The 17,319-nt window shown below is 44.6% G+C and overlaps 1 protein-coding gene across 5 annotated transcripts in view; it reads right to left on the reverse strand.

Annotated features, from left to right (window-relative positions):
- The window catches only part of smarcd3b (SWI/SNF related BAF chromatin remodeling complex subunit D3b), a 63,312-nt gene that overhangs the window by 25,934 nt on the left and 20,059 nt on the right, over nt 1–17,319 (reverse strand). For 2 of the 5 annotated variants that reach the window (XM_080864628.1, XM_080864627.1), the window contains exons 1-2: nt 15,195–15,587; nt 3,442–3,662 (exon numbers count right to left, since the gene is read on the reverse strand). In XM_080864628.1, coding sequence (XP_080720754.1) covers nt 3,442–3,662; nt 15,195–15,272 — 299 coding nt within the window. In that variant the 5' untranslated portion in view covers nt 15,273–15,587. Of the gene's footprint in view, nt 1–3,441; nt 3,663–15,194; nt 15,588–17,319 lie in introns of those variants that run through there. The other 3 variants (XM_080864625.1, XM_080864624.1, XM_080864626.1) reach the window with 2 other exon arrangements.

The raw sequence follows: 17,319 nt of genomic DNA on the forward strand, positions 1-17,319 counted from the left end.
AGGGTTGAGTATTTGTACCAATTAATGCAAAGTATTTGTAGCAGGACAGCGTAAGCTCTGCAGAGCACGTGTAGCTGGGACCATAAGGTCTCAATGACACTGCAAACACAGGTGGCCCGCCCTCGGCTGGCAGCAGCAGCAGCGTGGAGTCTGAGCTGGATGGAGGCGCCGGACCATCAAAGCGTTTGCCAGAGGACGCGCACTCCAACAGAGCAACAGGGAGCGAAAAAGACAAAGACACCTGAACAGGTCACCCTGCACCATTGATCAGAGCCTCCACAGCCGGCTGGGCTGCTGTGGGGGTTGAGGCCTCGATGCAGTGCAACATTTCCCCTGACCTGTTCGACAAGCCTGCTAAATTATAAGTGGATCAATCGTGCTGCACGTAGCAGGAGAATGAAACAGAGGTCCACAGAGTGTGCATATTGATCCCCTTTCTAATGACCAAACCTGGCACGCACTCGTCTCCTTGTAGTCATGAAGCTACTCTGTGAGCCTCTGTGTGTGTGTTTGTGTAGCCTTGAACTTTTCTGGACATTTCCTGGAAGGATCTGTATGTGAGATCATAAATGTCTGAATCATTCGGACCAGAGGCGACCCGTGCTAACTCACTAACGGAGATTTGCCGCGTTAATGCGGTTATGGCGTTAACGTCATTTTAATGAGATTAACGCTGACAGCACTAATCCAAATATATCTAGATTGAAAGTATATCACTTTAATTTGCAGCAGTGGGTTTATTTATTAGAATTTCTATATAGTAAAACGACGTCTATGCAAATTAGTAAGTAATGGTTTCAAATAAACAGTATAGAATACAAAGTGCTACAATTGCACCCAAAACAAAGTGGATTAAAAGCAGGTGCGACCTGTGGTTAACAGGACTAAGCTAAACAAAGCATTTCCAGTAGTAAGTAAGTAGTAAATGTGAACAATTTCCTGTTGTCTGCTACATGTGCGAAAGGGCAACGACAAACAAAGTGTGAAAACGAACCCGTCCTCTATTTCATTTGATGGCAACTTCCACTACAGTTGTGGAAGAGGGGGAAGCACGAAATTCGACCTGTTTCGGAAAGTAGAGAAAACGAGCCATACGTGGATATTCAGCGTATCGCTGTAGCACAAAGCGTTTGCATGGACAGATCAGCTCCGTTTAGATTTAACCATGTGCGCGTCAAATTACCGTAACTCGTCACTATTTTGGGAAAGAGAGAAAATTAAAATTGAAGCAGAGAGAATGCTGCTTAGGTTTTAAACAGAAGGTCATAGGAAGTAATGCACAACTACTGCCGGAGGGTGCTGGTAACGCACCTGGAAGCTATTTGCAAACTGACATCAAACAAAAAAATAGAGCAAGAACAACTTAGCTAGCAGAGGGCGGACTTAGAAAACGAATAGAATAGTTAATGCTAGTTAAATTTTCCTACTCTAATCACTTTGTTTTATGAATACATGCGTTAAAAGCATGACAAGACACAGAATACATGTTTCTCATACAACTAATTAGAAAAAGCAACAATATGCGAATAAATTCTCCCAAAGCACTTGACGTCCTGCTTAGTCTCCTGCACGTGGCTCTCTCTCATCACCGTCTCCTTCACTGTGGGTATGTCTGCATGAAGCCTCGAGGAACATTAATGTAAAAGTGACCTATGTGTGAATGTCAAATGAAGCCTGCAATGTTACGTATCCCGGTTTGACAGTAGATAGCGTAAGGATAAGCCAAAGAGACTACCAGAGTCTGAACGTCTGCAGACAGCTGTGAGGATGCCACGTTTATGCGATGGTAAAAATTTACACTACAAAGACGCTGAAGACAGCTAGAGGTCGAACCGAGAGCCAACATTCAGTCGTGGCAGCGACTGTGATGGTGAGAGTGGATGTATACAGCAATGAGCGAGGCGAAGGATGCAAAACGAGGCGAGCAGCAAGAGAAGGGGAAACGACATGAAATGGAAGCTGAAAAGTGACAAACACGCACAAAGGTCATGGTTTCACTCGTCACCGGTGGGATTTTTTAAGCTGGATTTGAAAGATTTTAGGAGATCACAGTGCGCAAATGTTGACGTACACGTTGGAGGTACTTCGCTAACATTTTTTAAAATGATTTCATGACTGTTAAACTATGTCGGCGTTAAAAAAAGTAAAGAAAAAAAAAAACTAAACAAAGAAATCACATGATTCATGTCTGATCTCCAGTCAAATAGTTTCAATTTACAATGAAATTAAAGAGAAAAGCAGCAAATGATACATTTCATGATGGCGGAGCTAGCAGTTATGTGGTGTTTTTTTGGTTAGTTGCACTAGCAGTGCAAGTCTGCGGCGTGGCTCAGTCCCCCCACTTTTTATCAAGAGCATTTCTACAGTTTTTATAAGGAATGCAATGAAATTTCGTGCAGTCATGAATCGTGATCACTTTAAGCAGCTACGGTAGCCAACATTTGCCCAAAGGTTGAGCATTCAACACCCTCAACCTGTTGGCAACAACTTTTAATCACAACATGAATGAAAGGGTCGTCTAGTGGGAGGCAACCTGTGTTCAAAGCAGGTCAGACTCGGACTGACTGCATTTACTTTCAGACAGACTGGCAAAGTTTTGCAAATCATTGCTAATTGCACCCTTTGGTTGCAACTCGTCTGCAATATACGTTTTGCAAAAAGGGACTCGACTCAACTGGTTGCCAACCAGTTGTATTCTGGTTATTCCTTTATAAAACTACTGTTGTTGAGTGCCAGTTTCACGTTACAGTTACACTGGTGTCCTGCAGCAGCTACGTCACTATTTATGTGGGAATTTCTGAAGTTCTTTTTCAAATCTCTGAGATGGACAAACCGGACTCTGAATGCAAGAAGTCAGTGCAAAATTAAATGGGATTTTTTGTGTACGCAGACTGTGACAGGTTTGTGATTTTCCATGTAATTTCTAACCTGACCTCATTGAAATGGAAGCTGATAGCACGCGGACTCTCTCTTATTGCCGTACTAACGGCACCAAAGTTGCTTTGAAAGCAGCATCTAGACTGCGAGTGGTCTCAGACCTGGTCCCCATCTCCAAAGCAACCACTTTAAAAGCAACAAGATTGAAAATTTATTGCATGTTGTTGCAATAACTTTTTTGTCAGTCCTAAAATATAAATAAAATAAATTTAAAATAGGTTACAAGTATAATATACATAATGTTACATAATACTAAGACATTTAATTTAAGATATACAGTTATATTTCAGATTTTTGTAGAAAAATCTCTCCTTCCCATTGTTAACGCATACTTTGATTATCATCAACATCTCAGGAGAATCAGCTTTTCCCAAATCTTCATCCAGATGAAAGTGTAACCACTGTTGAGCTCTTCGATCACATAAAAGCAGACACACAAAGGGTCATTCATTGCACACCATGCAGTGTTTTTGGCCGTTGTAGGTCACTTGGATTCAAACTCACTTTCTGGCACGGTTCTGGACGGCCTGCTGCTGCTGCTGCTGCTGTTGCTGCTGCTGCTGCTGCTGGACCTGCTGGGAGGGGGCAGGCCTCTTACGGCTGGGCTCCATCACTGGGGAGGGCAGGCCGGGCCGCACCGCCGGGCTCCCTCCGTACGGCGGGCCGGGGGGGCCCATGGGAGCTCCCTGGTGGGGCATTCTCGCTCCAGACGGCATGCCGGGACGCTGGAAGGAAAGAAGAAAGACAGAGAGCATGTATTATATAGAAAAGATTCTGAACGTGTTTTGTAATTCATTTTAAGCAAAAATGAGTCTTTCTAAAAATACAACAAAGACATAGCAGTGTTTGATTCCAGGTGGAGTGAAGGGGGGACTCTTCTTTGAACACGCCTGACAAAAACACGAATTAGAGCTCCAACAAAGAGCTTCACATCAGCTTCTAATCCAGACGCCACAGACCTGACCCAAAACCCAAACAGCACGCTCACAGAAATAAATATTTTGACTTTCTTATATTGACGTCAATTTGCACCATTTCTGTTTGTGTGTGTCTCCATCCTGGGCAGCGAACATGAAGATCAAACCCAGCTGTGAAGCTTTAACTGCAGCGCCGTCTAATATTGGATTTGTTAGACGGCAACAACAAATACAACAGCGAAAACGTCAGATAACCACAGATCAGTCACCTTATAAAGGAACCTGTTATGCTCATTTCCAAATGTTGATTCTTGGACGTTGCTAGAGTAGCTTTGCATGATTCAAAGCTAAAACTAATCCTTCTTTATCTTAAACTGCACATTGGTGCAGCCCATCAGTTCATCCTCTATGAGCCAACTTTCTTCTGATTGGCTGCCCCTTGCAAACAGAAGGGTTTGAAGGTGGGGCTGTGTGCTTGAGATTACCATATTAATAATAACAGGAGGCCGTCTTGACCCCATCTAAGTGCCTAAATGTATCGAGCAGTTGAACAGGTGTACCTAACAAAGTGGCCACGAGCGTATATGACAGCATATACGAAAAACAGAACAAGTCCGCTTTAAGAAAACAACTCTGATTACCAGAAAATACCAGAAACGAGAGCAGCTGCAGTGGAAGAATCACCAATATCTTGTTCTTTCCGCCTTATCTTTTCTCCTCTAAACAAAAATCAGGGTTGGCAGCTGGAAATGAGAATGCACAGAGGTTTTTTCACAGCAGTCAAACTCTGTGACATGCACACTGGAGCGCTAACACACACACACACACGTATGTCTCCGAAACAATGCAAGCAGTGTCGGAGACCACACTCCCGTTCTGACGCCTGCGAACAACTGGGCACCTCTCACCTGCGCCTGTCACTCCCATGGCAACAGCTGCCTCCCGCCTCGGTTTATTGTCTGAAACCGAACAGGGCAAAAGAAAGCGAGCGAGAAAAGAAAACGCCTGACTTCATCCAGACCTCCGACTGTCTGTGAAGGGCTCCACCAGAACACATCCACAGAGAATAACCAGTCCTCTAATTAAAAATTCTATTAATTGAAATCATCAGAGAGGAAGAGCGGAAGAGGAAGACTAATGCTGGAATGGAAAATATCACAGCAGCAGCATTTTTAATAGCCGGGAGATGCTTTTCTTTATGTGCGTGTACTAAAGCCACCATAGAAATAAAAGCAGTAGTTCCTGTAATGCAGCGGTCCCCAACCTTTTTTGCGCCACGGACCGGTTTATGCCTGACAATATTTTCATGGACCGGCCTTTAAGGTGTTGCGGATAAATACAACAAAATAAAACTAGTACCGGTACCGAAAAAAAGAAAATTTATTCATAACACATGTGAAAAGACCCAGGAAAACCGAGTAAACGATAAAAATGATAACAAAATAACGCTGAAAACCGATAAAAACCCTGAAAACCACTCATTTCACACCTGAGCCTCAACTCTCGCGGCCCGGTACCAAACGACTCACGGACCGGTACCGGTCCGAGGCCCGGGGGTTGGGGACCGCTGCTCTAATGGCCATATGAGGCTTGGTCCAACGGGGGATGTTAAAACGCTCAACTTTAAAGCATTAAAAAGCATTTTCGCAGGGTGGGGGGCACAAGCCAATGTACTCCTGATAGGGATAGGGGGAGATGGAGGCAGATGGCCTGCTGTGGTGACCCCTAAAGGAAGCAGGAAGAAGACGAAGGTCAAGAACAAAAACAGTTTTGGTCTGCAGTTTCAAAGAGTTTTAATTATCTGACAATTTTTTCATGGTTCAGACTTCACATGGGGCCCCGATGACATTTTGTAGAGTCACCATTTTTATTTGTTTCTTTAATTTTGTCCGTAGCGTCATGGCCACTTCTACTGGACAATATTAAAACATCGAAGTGAAACATTCTTTATTTTAGGTTGAATTACAGTTAAAGTTCAAATGAATCCATTATGTTTTCCACAGTCTCTGAGTAATCATGTGAAATAATAATAACAAAAATAAACATGATTATAGGTTTTTCCCTAATCAGCCACAGCATCTGTGTCCCAAAAAAGCTGCATGACTTTGTTCGCATTGCTTCCTTTATAATAAATGCTTAATAGTTTCACAGAGAGTGAGAAGTGATTCAGAACTGTCAAATAATCTTTGCATAACTGAGTTCCTATAATGAAAGATTGTTTTATTGATGTATTCTGAGGTGTCAAAATAAGCGATTAAGGGTACAGGGAAGGTCGTCAAACGTCGTGTTTATCAGGGAAACACTTGCTGCAATGGTTAGCAATGTGAGGCCAAAAATCTGTACTTTTATTTTATTTTAGGGAAAATAAATAACAGTTTTGAGGAGCGGTAAAGGTTCAGTTCGGCTTTTTTTTCCCCCTTCCCAGAACATCTAATAGGGTTCCTTATTGCATGATATTATTGGGCTGAAAACTGAGGACATCACTTCACCTTTTTACTAAAAATAATCTTCTGTGTGCTCGTAACAATAATTCAGTACTCCATGTAGCCTACAACAAGAAAAATTCAAATGTTATTAATAAACCGCTCGTCCTGTGTTCACATTGTGTTTAAACACAGCTTTAAATCATAGCCTCACTCGGTAAATGTAGCTGAGTAAAAGTAAAATGTTTCTTTCACACTTTCAATGTGGACACTTCATTAGGTACACCTTGGCAGCAGAGGTTGGACTCTCTTTTCTTTTCTTCAACGAGGTGCTGGAAATATTTCTCCGATTTTGGTGCATGTTGACATGACAGCATCACACAGCTGATCTATTGGACTGAGATCTGGTGTCTGTGGAGGTCATGAGTGCAGTGACCTCATTGTCATGCTCAAGAAACCAGTTTGAATTGGTTTGAGCTTTGTAACATGGTGTGCTATCCTGCTGGGTACACTGTGGTCATACATGGATGGACACGATTAACAACAATACTCAGGTAGTGACAAAGTGTGCTAAGAAAATAGTTCCCGCCGATCACACCAGCAGCAGCAGTGTAAACTGTTGATACAAGGCAGGATGGAGCCCTGCTTTTACATTGTCACCAGATTTTGACCCAAAAGTCCAGTTTTGGTGAGACTTTGCAAAATGTAGCCTCGGTTTTCTCCTCCCAGCTGACACGAGAGCTAACCAGTGTGGTCTTCTGCTTCATCTGCTCTTCTGCGTACCTTGATTAGAACGAGTGGATATTTGAGTCACTGTCGCCTTCCTCTCAGGTCAAAGCAGTTCAGTCCATTCTCATCTGACATCAACAAAGCATTTTCACCCAGAGAACCGAGGCTCGCTGGGTGTTTTCTCTTTTCCACACTGGCTGTGTGGGAAAATCCACAGCAGATCGGCAGTTTCTCCAACCGGCACGAACAACCACGCCACCTTCAAAGTCACCTAAATCCCCTTTCCTCACTCCGACGCTCAGGTTGAACCTCAGCACGTCGTCTCGACCACGTCTACACCGAGTTGCTCCCATGTGGTCGTTAACAAGCAGGCGTACCTAATAAAATAACACGTGAATGTACACTTCACGTATTTGCTGACTTTAAATGAAAGCAGAGCGCGTTTCCACGCAGTGAAATGTGCTCTATAAATAAAGCTGCCTTGCCTTGAATGAATCTACTCGCAATGTGAGCATCAATCGAACCAGAAACTTTTTATTTTGGAAAACACTCACAGGATATTTTCAGTGTTTTTCTTCTCCACCTTCCTTTTACTCAAAAAAAAAGCATATATACAATGTTACATACGCGCCTCATTACTGAGTGAATTTAATTACAGCAAACACGCCAACACATTTACAGAGCAAGAAGCAGACGTTTCCTTTTCTTTCTGTGCCTTAATTAAATTATTATTTTTTCAGTTATTTAAAAAGAAATCTCTCTGCGATAATTATGTTCATCTAAACCTCGCAAAGCAGTGAAATTTCTCCATCTGAATAGAAAAAAAGAAGAAGTCTGAGCACAGAAACTGCAGCTACATTTGGTAACATAGCGGGTAAATGTTGGAGGAGGAGGACAGCTGAAGGATACAGCTCGAGGGGGGGGTTCATGACCTCACGCATGCTCGCATTTTTCTTAAGTTTGTCATCTCTACATGTAGATTACAGCGCGTTCGCACTTGCGCAGGTCTGAGGTGATCTTTAGACCGTTCACAAACACAAACAAAGAGCAGAGAGCGGAGGTAGTAAGCAGCAGGGAGGTTTAATAACTCCGCGCTGACTGTGGATTTTTATTTCCTGACGTATTGTGTGCCCTTTGAAATGGTGATCGAGCAGAGATCCTGTGATAAGAACGACCGAGCAGACGCTGCTGTCACTCCGGCCACTGAGGGGGGGAGGGGATGGGGGTCAGAGCAACTGAGAAGGGTCTGGGGATAAAACAACATATGGCGGAGGCCTCCTGCTCAAAAGCTGTTAAGAGAGAGGTCCTTCTCCCACTTCCTAGCTAAGCTGGAAAACAACACCCAGACAGGCAGACAGAGCTGCTGCTGCTGCTGCTACAACTCCGTCTGGAGAATGTGAGCCATCCAGATAACAGATACACAAAACCATCGCTGGATAATGTACACACACACACTCACAATGAGCTGCACTCTATAATCTGACCTGCTGAACTGACTCCAGCACTCTGCCCGGAGCTCTGCCAGCCAGCCAGCCAGCAATCGAATCTGCCATGTGGATGGATATCTGAGAAGTGTGTTGGCATCTCTGGGAAGGCTGGAGGGATTTGAAGAGGCCAAACTTATCCCACACCGTACTAAACATATGAATCTGTGGGTTGTTACATGCACGGTCCCTGAAAGGCTTCGATTGGAGCTCTGAAACCTGCTAAAATCTGAGGATGAGGCTGCTTCCTTAAGACTTGCTTTAGAACAAATTCCCCATCTTTCATGTTATGTGCTGCTATATGTTTTGAAGCGCTTACAGAGCGTGCTTTTATTTTAATGTCGTTCGTGTTTACAAAAGGTGATTAAAGGTGAATAAAGCTGCAGGAACTGATTAATCGATTGGCGGATAATTCATTCTCCGGCATAGCTGATTAACAGCTTGAGTCATTTTTATTAACTGTGCTTTAATTTCAGCATCTAGCATGTTTTCACTTTTCATTTAGTCACCTTGCGGACACATTTTTTTTATCCAACTGATGAATATTTTTCTGAATTTCTCTTAGCTTAGTTTCGTCTGCAACAAACCCAAAAGCATGGACAGAAAAACCTCAAGTCTAACCCTAAAATGACCATTTTTACGTTATTGCTTGCAAATGTACTCAAACGAGTATGTGACTGGATTTATCAAACCCTTTCCGAGCCGAATTAAAGAGCATTTGCAGGTTCCTGTTTTATTTAGTTTAGCGGCGTGGAGGGCAGTGAGAGCGGCTGTCGTTCAGATTGTCATTAGCCCGTTTGAAGATTTCAGATCAGCTGCTAAAACTCTGCTTACAGTCTGGTGTTTACACGAAGCGACACACTTGATCACATTTGTCCTCCTCGCCGACTACCTCATCTCCGTCGTGTGTTTGATTCGCTCCCCGCGGGAGGGTTATCAGTCATCAGAATCAGAATCAGAATCAGAATGGGTTTATTGCCAGATGTTGAGGTTTACAACATTAGGAAATTGCTGCGGTGCTTCAGTGCAGACAATAAGAATTAAAGTGCTATGTAGAAAGAAAGATATGTGCATGAGATATACATGAGATATATACATGAGAATAAGAATTATGAGTGCTACGTAGAAAGATATATACATGAGTGCAGGTGGTGATCAGTGCCAGACATGAAATGATGCAGTGACACAGCGTAGGGTCATGTGTTAGTGGCGGGGACAGTCATGTGGTCTGTGCTGTAGTTACTGTAAGTACTTTAATACTTTCAGAGGGCCCCGGCAGATGGAGGGCAGGCGCAGGACGAGTAAGAAGTTAAATCGTTCTCACTGAGCGGTTCTTTGATTTTGGTGTTTATGTGGAGCATATTTATTGCGTTTGGGCTTTTTAAGCAATTATTTTTAACCTTCAAGACGTCACTCAAACAGCAGCAAGACATTTATATGTGCTGTTGTGACATTTTTCTATTTTAAAAACGTTTCCCACCATGATTTTCTTTTTAAATTAGCCCGTTGGGGTGGCGAGTATTTATTGAATTTATCCACTTATAATCACCGCATTCTAATGTTTTGCATTTCATTTTGACAATTTTACGTAAAAAAAAAAAATATATATATTTTGAATGTTTCTGCAAAAAATAGCTCAACTATAACATATTTTTTTAAATTCTTTCCATTTTTCACTCTTTCTTTGACAGAGCGGTGCAGAGAGGAGGCAGGTAAGCAGGTAGTGAGCAGGTGTGGAACGACATGCATGGTCTGGGTTCGAACCCTGGTGCAACAAATATAGATGTGTAAACCCTCTGAGGTCATTTAAGATGACTCAAACCCTAAATATCCATGTAAAATATTGACCACAACAAAGAGCCAGGAGCCAGGAGGGAAAGAAAGTCACAGCATTTTACTAGTTTTTGTTGTTGCACCGCATATAAGCACACATTAATCTTACTATAACGGCAGTACTAAATGCATTTTTATACGTACACCATCTCCTCTTTACCGGGCGAGCAAACATCGTCGCACACACGATTATTAACATCAAATCCGAACTCTTTTCCTTTTTGTGTTCACATGTCACCTTCAACATGTCGCCCACAGAGATTCACTGAAGTGTAAACCGATTCAATTTGATTTACACAGCACCAAATCACAACAGCAGTCGCCTCCAGGTGCTTTATTTTGCAAGGTTAGGACCTATAGAGATAACCCCAACAATCACACAAGCCCCTATGAGCAAGCACTTGGTGATGGCGGGGAGGAAAAACTCCTTTTTTACAGGAAGAAACCTCAGGCAGAACCAGACTCGACCACGGGCAGGGGGAACTGTCTACCACGGCCGGGTGGAGGTGAGGGGAGGGAGACAGGACAAAAGACACGCATCAGGATTTTTATTCCTGCCTGTTTTTTGGACCGTGTCGGGTCTCCAGCTGTCCGTGTCTGCAACTGAGTATAATCCAAGCTTCAGACCTCAGAGACTTAAAAGCGGACATCTGAGCAAATGTGTTAACAGATACTTCTGTATTGTATCATCTCTGATTGATTCCTGAAACACAATCTTCAGGACATTATTTTGGTTACATAAATCAGGATTACACTTCAGGGGCAGGCTAATTTGTCAGATTTTGAATTAGCTGGATTAGCCAAGATAGACTAACTCTGGAGTGTAGTGGTCAAGTCAAAGAGCCTCGGTTTGAAGGCCATCCGGTGTAAAAAATAAATAAATATTAATTACACATGCTTCTATCAGTTAAGACCTACTAGCTGATTATTTTATCCATCAACAGTTTTCAGTTGTCAGGAGAAAAGCTAACCGGGACGTTTTATTTGGTTTCTCACCCGTTAACAGTGAAACAGGATGCTCGACCTCTCGTAGCCTAAAGAGTCGGCTCACCAAAAACTGCACCGAAAGACGCTCTCGTTCACTTTTAGAGGTTTTCCAACCATGCAAATGGCTTTATGTGCTGACATTTTGCAGATATTAATAACCACCCATTGAAAAGATCTTTTCAGGCTGCGCGCTGAAAACCATTAAACTTCCTGATAGAGAGAAATTTCAGTGAAAATCAAGGTCTGCGGATTTTTTCTTGGGTTACCTGGACATTGTGTTTGGAAAGTCAAGTAGTTGTTGAATTAGATTTTTTAAAATGTTTTTATTTTGCTTTTCAATACCGTGGCACCACAGAGGAAATGACTTTCACCTCTGCCGCATCACAGCGTGGAGGCACGCCGATATCTCACACCCCAAACAGCCTAACCCGAACCCCACTCGTCTTCCACTCGAGGTAACTGAGCTTAAACATTTTATTTGTGTAAATTTCTATGAAGGGAACAATGAAGGCAACCCAGCTGTGAGAGAAACTGAAGTTTACATTCGCTCTCAGTTACACAAACACGCTGTGAATCCACCGACGCCCGAGCCTACACTGTGTCATATTATGTTTTGGGTTTATCGGGGTTTTCCCACAGAGAGGGCTCGAAGGCTTCCTCGCCGACTTTCACGAGCAACAGAAGTCGCACAGCAGAAGGGAGGTGAGGGAGACAATGAGAGGAGAGGAGGAAGGGACTTCAGCCCACCCATCAGTCCTCGAACCGAAGCTCGGCCAAAGCCTGCTGCTGCTGCTGCGACCTTCAGGAACCGCAGCTATGACTGCATCCACAGTATTTATGTGTGTGTCTGTGTTTTTTGCATGTAAATCCATCTGCGCACGTGTGTCTTTGCTTTATTCGACCATGAAAGGAAAGGGAACGTCACCGCTCGCCACAAGCTCACAAACTGTGCCGAATCATCTCCCCCTCCTCATCCACCCCCCCAATCCGGTAGTGTAAATATTTCTCCATTCTGCAGTACACACGTCGAGGAACCTGCCACAAGTATTACAACAAGACTTTTCCATCTCATAATGTGGGGGAAGAGAAAGAGCAGAGGAGAGGAGAGGTATGGGAGGCGGGGGAAAAAGCAGAGGGAAATATTTGGCTTGGAGCAGCCAGAGCCTCATCAAGGTTAATTGGTCTGTTGAGAGGACACACTCATCTGGCTCATCAATCACCTGGTCCATTGTTTCCTAAAGTCGGTCTCCGGGCGCAGGGCTTCGGCTCCGCAGCCCCTCTAATGACCGCTCCTGTCAAAAAGACAATACCTCATCTTGTTTCGTGTATAAATCTCGCCATGTCGCTAAGCCTGACACCGGCCCTGATTAAAATGGAGTCAGGTCTAAAACCCAGGACTTAAAAGGGTTTCACAAACATGCTTTATAGAGTCATTTTGACCTTCCCGGTGTACTTGAGGCTTTGGAAGAGGTGAGAGTCAGTTCAGCTGGATGATGATGCAGATATTTAGGACGATGGCACCCCAGCTCGTCTTTAAGGAGCATATAAACACTTCTGATCAACTTTGCCTACAGACATGACGAACAGTCCAGCTTCCCACCACACGTGCCTGCGTCTGTGGACAAGCACTCATTGGTGTGACACGAGTTTCGAGTCTGCTTGTGGTCCACGAACAGACCCTAACTGAACACACACTTAAAAAGTCCCTATTTACTCAAATCCCCAAACATGAAGACAAATATTGTCTGGAAAGCCTCAAAATGTTTCTCAGCGCACTCACGTTGTCATCCAAACATTCATTTTAAAGCTTTTCTCGAGTAAAAGACTCAAATATCTAAATACTTTTAAATCACAGACAACCGGCCCATTTACTACAAATCACCAGAGGCCTCCAGGTAACACTAGACCCACGTGAAGGGCACACAGGGTGCTCCACAGTGAAGAGTTTAAAGGAAGGAGTGGCGCAAATGCAGAGTTCGTCCAGCAGCAGCACATGCAGCAGAGTAGCATCACAGTGACCCAGTCACCTCTTTTCCACATGCATGCACCTCAAGCAATCCTGGGTCCTCACTCATGCTCTAGTTATCAAGTATTAAACTGTACAGCTATTAAAAGTCAAGCATCATTTCATCTGTCGGGGTTTCTCCAACTCACAGTCGGGCTAATTTTGGTGATTTCTTTAGTGAAAAGTCTGCGAGTTCTCCACTTTCTCAACAACGTAAAGATTATGATTAGAAAATGTAAAAACACTCTTGAGATGAACATGAACTATCACAAAGTCTTGTCACCTTCTTAAAAAGCTGTGCCCCGTTTCAGAATCTGAGTAAAGGTGAAGCTTAATTCATCTTTTTCAGGAAGTTAAAACCACAACGCAGCTCCAGAGTTAGACACTGCAAACTATGGGTTGTGACGTCCTGAGAGGAATGTAAGAGATGGCGAGATGATTAAAAATGATTCTTTTTCTCTCTTTGCTGTCATTTTTATTTTTGTGTATGTCACAGCTACAGTTTGGCTGCATGTTTGTAGCTAATCTTTCGCCTCGTTTCCGGTCGTCTTCTGTTGACCGTATGAGAAAAAATGACAAAAGCTGATACTATTAGGCGGACAGCACAATTGTAACATGGTTTGATGATTTACTGATTTTAATCACCACAACATGAGTCGAATTCATAAAAAAACGATGCCTCGCGCTTTGGGAAGTCATGGTCGGTCGTTTTCCTGTGAAATTCTGCACCGATACAAATTTTTTCTTGGTTCATTCATTTTTATTGTTGCTATTTTTTCTCTTATGGGTCAGTAAACCACAGAAATCTTTTGTTTGGAAGTCTTTGAGCGCTTCACTGCGCTATTTCTGAACACTTCAGCGCAGGGTGGATGCGGCACAACGAGATAAAGGTCAGATAATGCTATCTGTAAAAGCCACCTTATTCCCCTAAAAGGCCGATATCAACAGATACATCAGTGTTAGCTGCTTAGCTGGAACAAGAATTGATGACAGGTAGATTTAAAAGGTCGAGTCACTGGCACAAACTGTATCCACACTCGAATCAAAGTTCTAACTACAAAGTGACGCTTACAGATTTGTTTTTTCACCGCTCTCAACCCTCGAAATGCATTCGTCTCCTCACCAAAACAAACCACTACTGAAGCAGACTTTGTGTGCTGCGTGTGGTTAATGGCAATAGTTGCTTAACCTCTAAACCATGAGCAACACTTCACTTGACATTTCATGCTAGCTTTTGCATGAATGGGCTGATTGTACCCCCGCATCATTTCCGGCATGGCCGCCTGCCTCGGCTCCGTCTACGATACTACATCGGTTTGTCTCGTGACCTCACAGGTTCAAATTGTTTCACGCCGCCTGGAAGGCTGCTCCGGCTTCGCTGTTTTGAGCGGACTCGTCATTTCCCCCCCTTTTTCTGTCTGTTACTCCCAGGGAAGCATGCTCAGTGAGCGCCTCTGTTAGCCAAAGGGGGAGCTGGCTGCTTTTCGCTTCTACTGCTGCTGCTGAGCTTCTATTTCTTTTCTCTCGCTCTCTCTCCTTTTTTTTTATTTATTTATTTTTTATTAGGGGGGTAAGAAACCCTCTTCTCCACATCCTCCTCCTGCTACAGCCCCATCCATCCATCCACGCTGCTCCACTTCTCGCTCTCTCAAGCCATCTCCTCACAGGCTGGGATCCAGGGGGCTGGAAATAACCTTCACATGGCCAGCTTTACCCAGCTATCTCTCACACACAGACCGCCGCTGCTGCTGCTGCTGCACCGACTCATACACACACACAGACACACACATATACACACACACACACACACACACACACACACGCACACGCATGCCAGAGCCCAGCTCCCTTCACGGGAATGACGGACAGCGCCACTCACCACTCCATGGACCAGGAACTCAAACAGTTTGCTCTTGGTGGCTTTCCTGGCTCCCCCCGCCGTCTCCTCCATAGCCATTTGCTCAGTCCCCTCCGTTCACCCTGCTATGTCTCCCCTCTCCTTCTTTTGTCTTTCCCTCTCCCTTCACCCAGCCTCCTGTTCCCCTCCCCTGCTCCACTTTCCTTCTCTTTGTGCTCTCCTTTTCAGCACTGCCTGTCCCTGACTCTCCTTCTCTCTCTCTCTCTCTCTCTCTCTCTCTCACTGCCTCGCTAGCTCTCTCTCTCTCTCCCTCTTCCCTCCCTCTCCCTCTATTTTGAATGTGCAGCAGCCCTGCCAGCCTCTCACTGTGTCTAGCTCACTTTTTAGTTGAGCTGCCTTTCAGGAGCCCAGCGTCGCTTGGAGGTGGAGGGGAGGGGGGAGAGAGAGAGAGAAAGAGAGAGAGAGAGAGAAGCTGTGTGGGGGTCTGGCAGGGAGGTTTCAGCCAGCCCACTCTGCCGCTCCCCCGCACAGCTGTTGCATTCCAATGGTAGATAAGGGCATGCGGCGTGGCCAGGCTGCCGTTTGGGGGGTGGGGGGTAAACTCAGTTAGCCATTTCTCTGCTGCAGCACCCCCCCCGTCCTCCCCTCCGGTGACCAACCGAGAGGCCACGGTCAGCACACGCAGAGCTCCGACTCTGGGCTCATTCTCAAAAAAGGACATTGGGCTCTTAAAGGGGCCACGCTTGCATATCATTACCACATGTGCGCACTGCCATATATGACGTGCTGGTGATGAATATAGGAGTAGGTCGATGCCATTTCCTGAACTCAAAGCAAGACCACTCAAGACACACTTGAGTATTTCTGAGCGAGCCAACGGGCTCTGGAGCCACTTCACAAAAGGGGAAAAAGGCCACGTCAAGATCACCTTCATTTCCTGCCTCCCTCTGCCGGCCCTCGTCAGGGTGCATTCACAGGTTACAAGTGTTTCCTTCAACTCGCCTCATTAGCGTTTACCTTTTACCCAGTGGTGTAGCCAGAGGCTACGCTTAGGCTGTAACAAACAAAACAAGGCCGGCCTGCACAGCAAGGTGACTGTGTCTCCCCGCACGTGTAATAAGGTTGTGCTGTGATTTCTTCCAGGTCGCTTTCTGAAGCTTCCTCAGAAAAAAAATGCAGGGGAAGGCGACAACGCATTCGTCCACTGAAGGTCACAGAGAGAAAGAGTAACACACAGACGGCTGCTTTGATTTCAACATGACATGCTGACACACACACACACATTAAAACGCCACACAGGTCATTACTCTGACGCAAACCACGCCACGCTGAAGATTATGAGTCTTTCAAGTCAGCTTCAGCTCCCCCCCCCTCATTCTCACACTCCCCTTCACCCGGCCGTCAGATCAGAGGAGTGAAATATTCATGAGGTTATCTGACTGACAAAGGGGGCAAAGTGGGGCATGTTCAAAAAGGCGGCTTGGCTTTGTGACAAAGGACGGCAAACTGTCACCCTCCTTTTCCTCTGTTCTGCTGAAAAGAGCTGAACGGCATGTAAGCAGCCAATTAGCACGCAACGTGCCGGTTAATCATCACCGTAAAGCGACGAGCTCGTTCTTTAAAAAAGGAGCAAAAACTCTTTGGTTAATGCGGGAGCTCAGAGGTCGTGACCTTCTCGAGGATGCGCCATGCCTCAGGACCCAGGCCTGTTTTAGTCATCTGCATTAGCTCTTATGTGACTTAAAGCCACCGTTACTGAGGGTTAGTTAAGCAGCAGCAATCCATTAAAGAAATAAAAATAAATTCAAACACATACCCCTCGAACTTTCTCAAGTCTCTGATTACTGGGTTATTGACAGATAAATGTTGGCCCTCGCATCGGCCGCTGACAGCTTGGTGGTGACACCTGCTGCTGAGATGAGTGTACTGCCGCAGCCATTATTTCTGTCTGGGAAGGTTTAGAGGAGCGAAAACCTTCCTTGAATTATATATTTTTTCCTTTTAAAGAAGCATCAATCGACTTGCATTCTTGCATCCCGTCAGATTAACCTTTAATCACCTGTGTGGACTTTAAATATAATAATCGCACTGGCGTACGAGGTGTACGTCTCAATTTCCTGCAAGGTCAAAAGCTCAAACCCGCTTA

Source organism: Rhamphochromis sp. 'chilingali' (genome assembly GCF_963969265.1).
Source record: "Rhamphochromis sp. 'chilingali' genome assembly, chromosome: 18".
NCBI lineage: Eukaryota > Metazoa > Chordata > Actinopteri > Cichliformes > Cichlidae > Rhamphochromis > Rhamphochromis sp. 'chilingali'.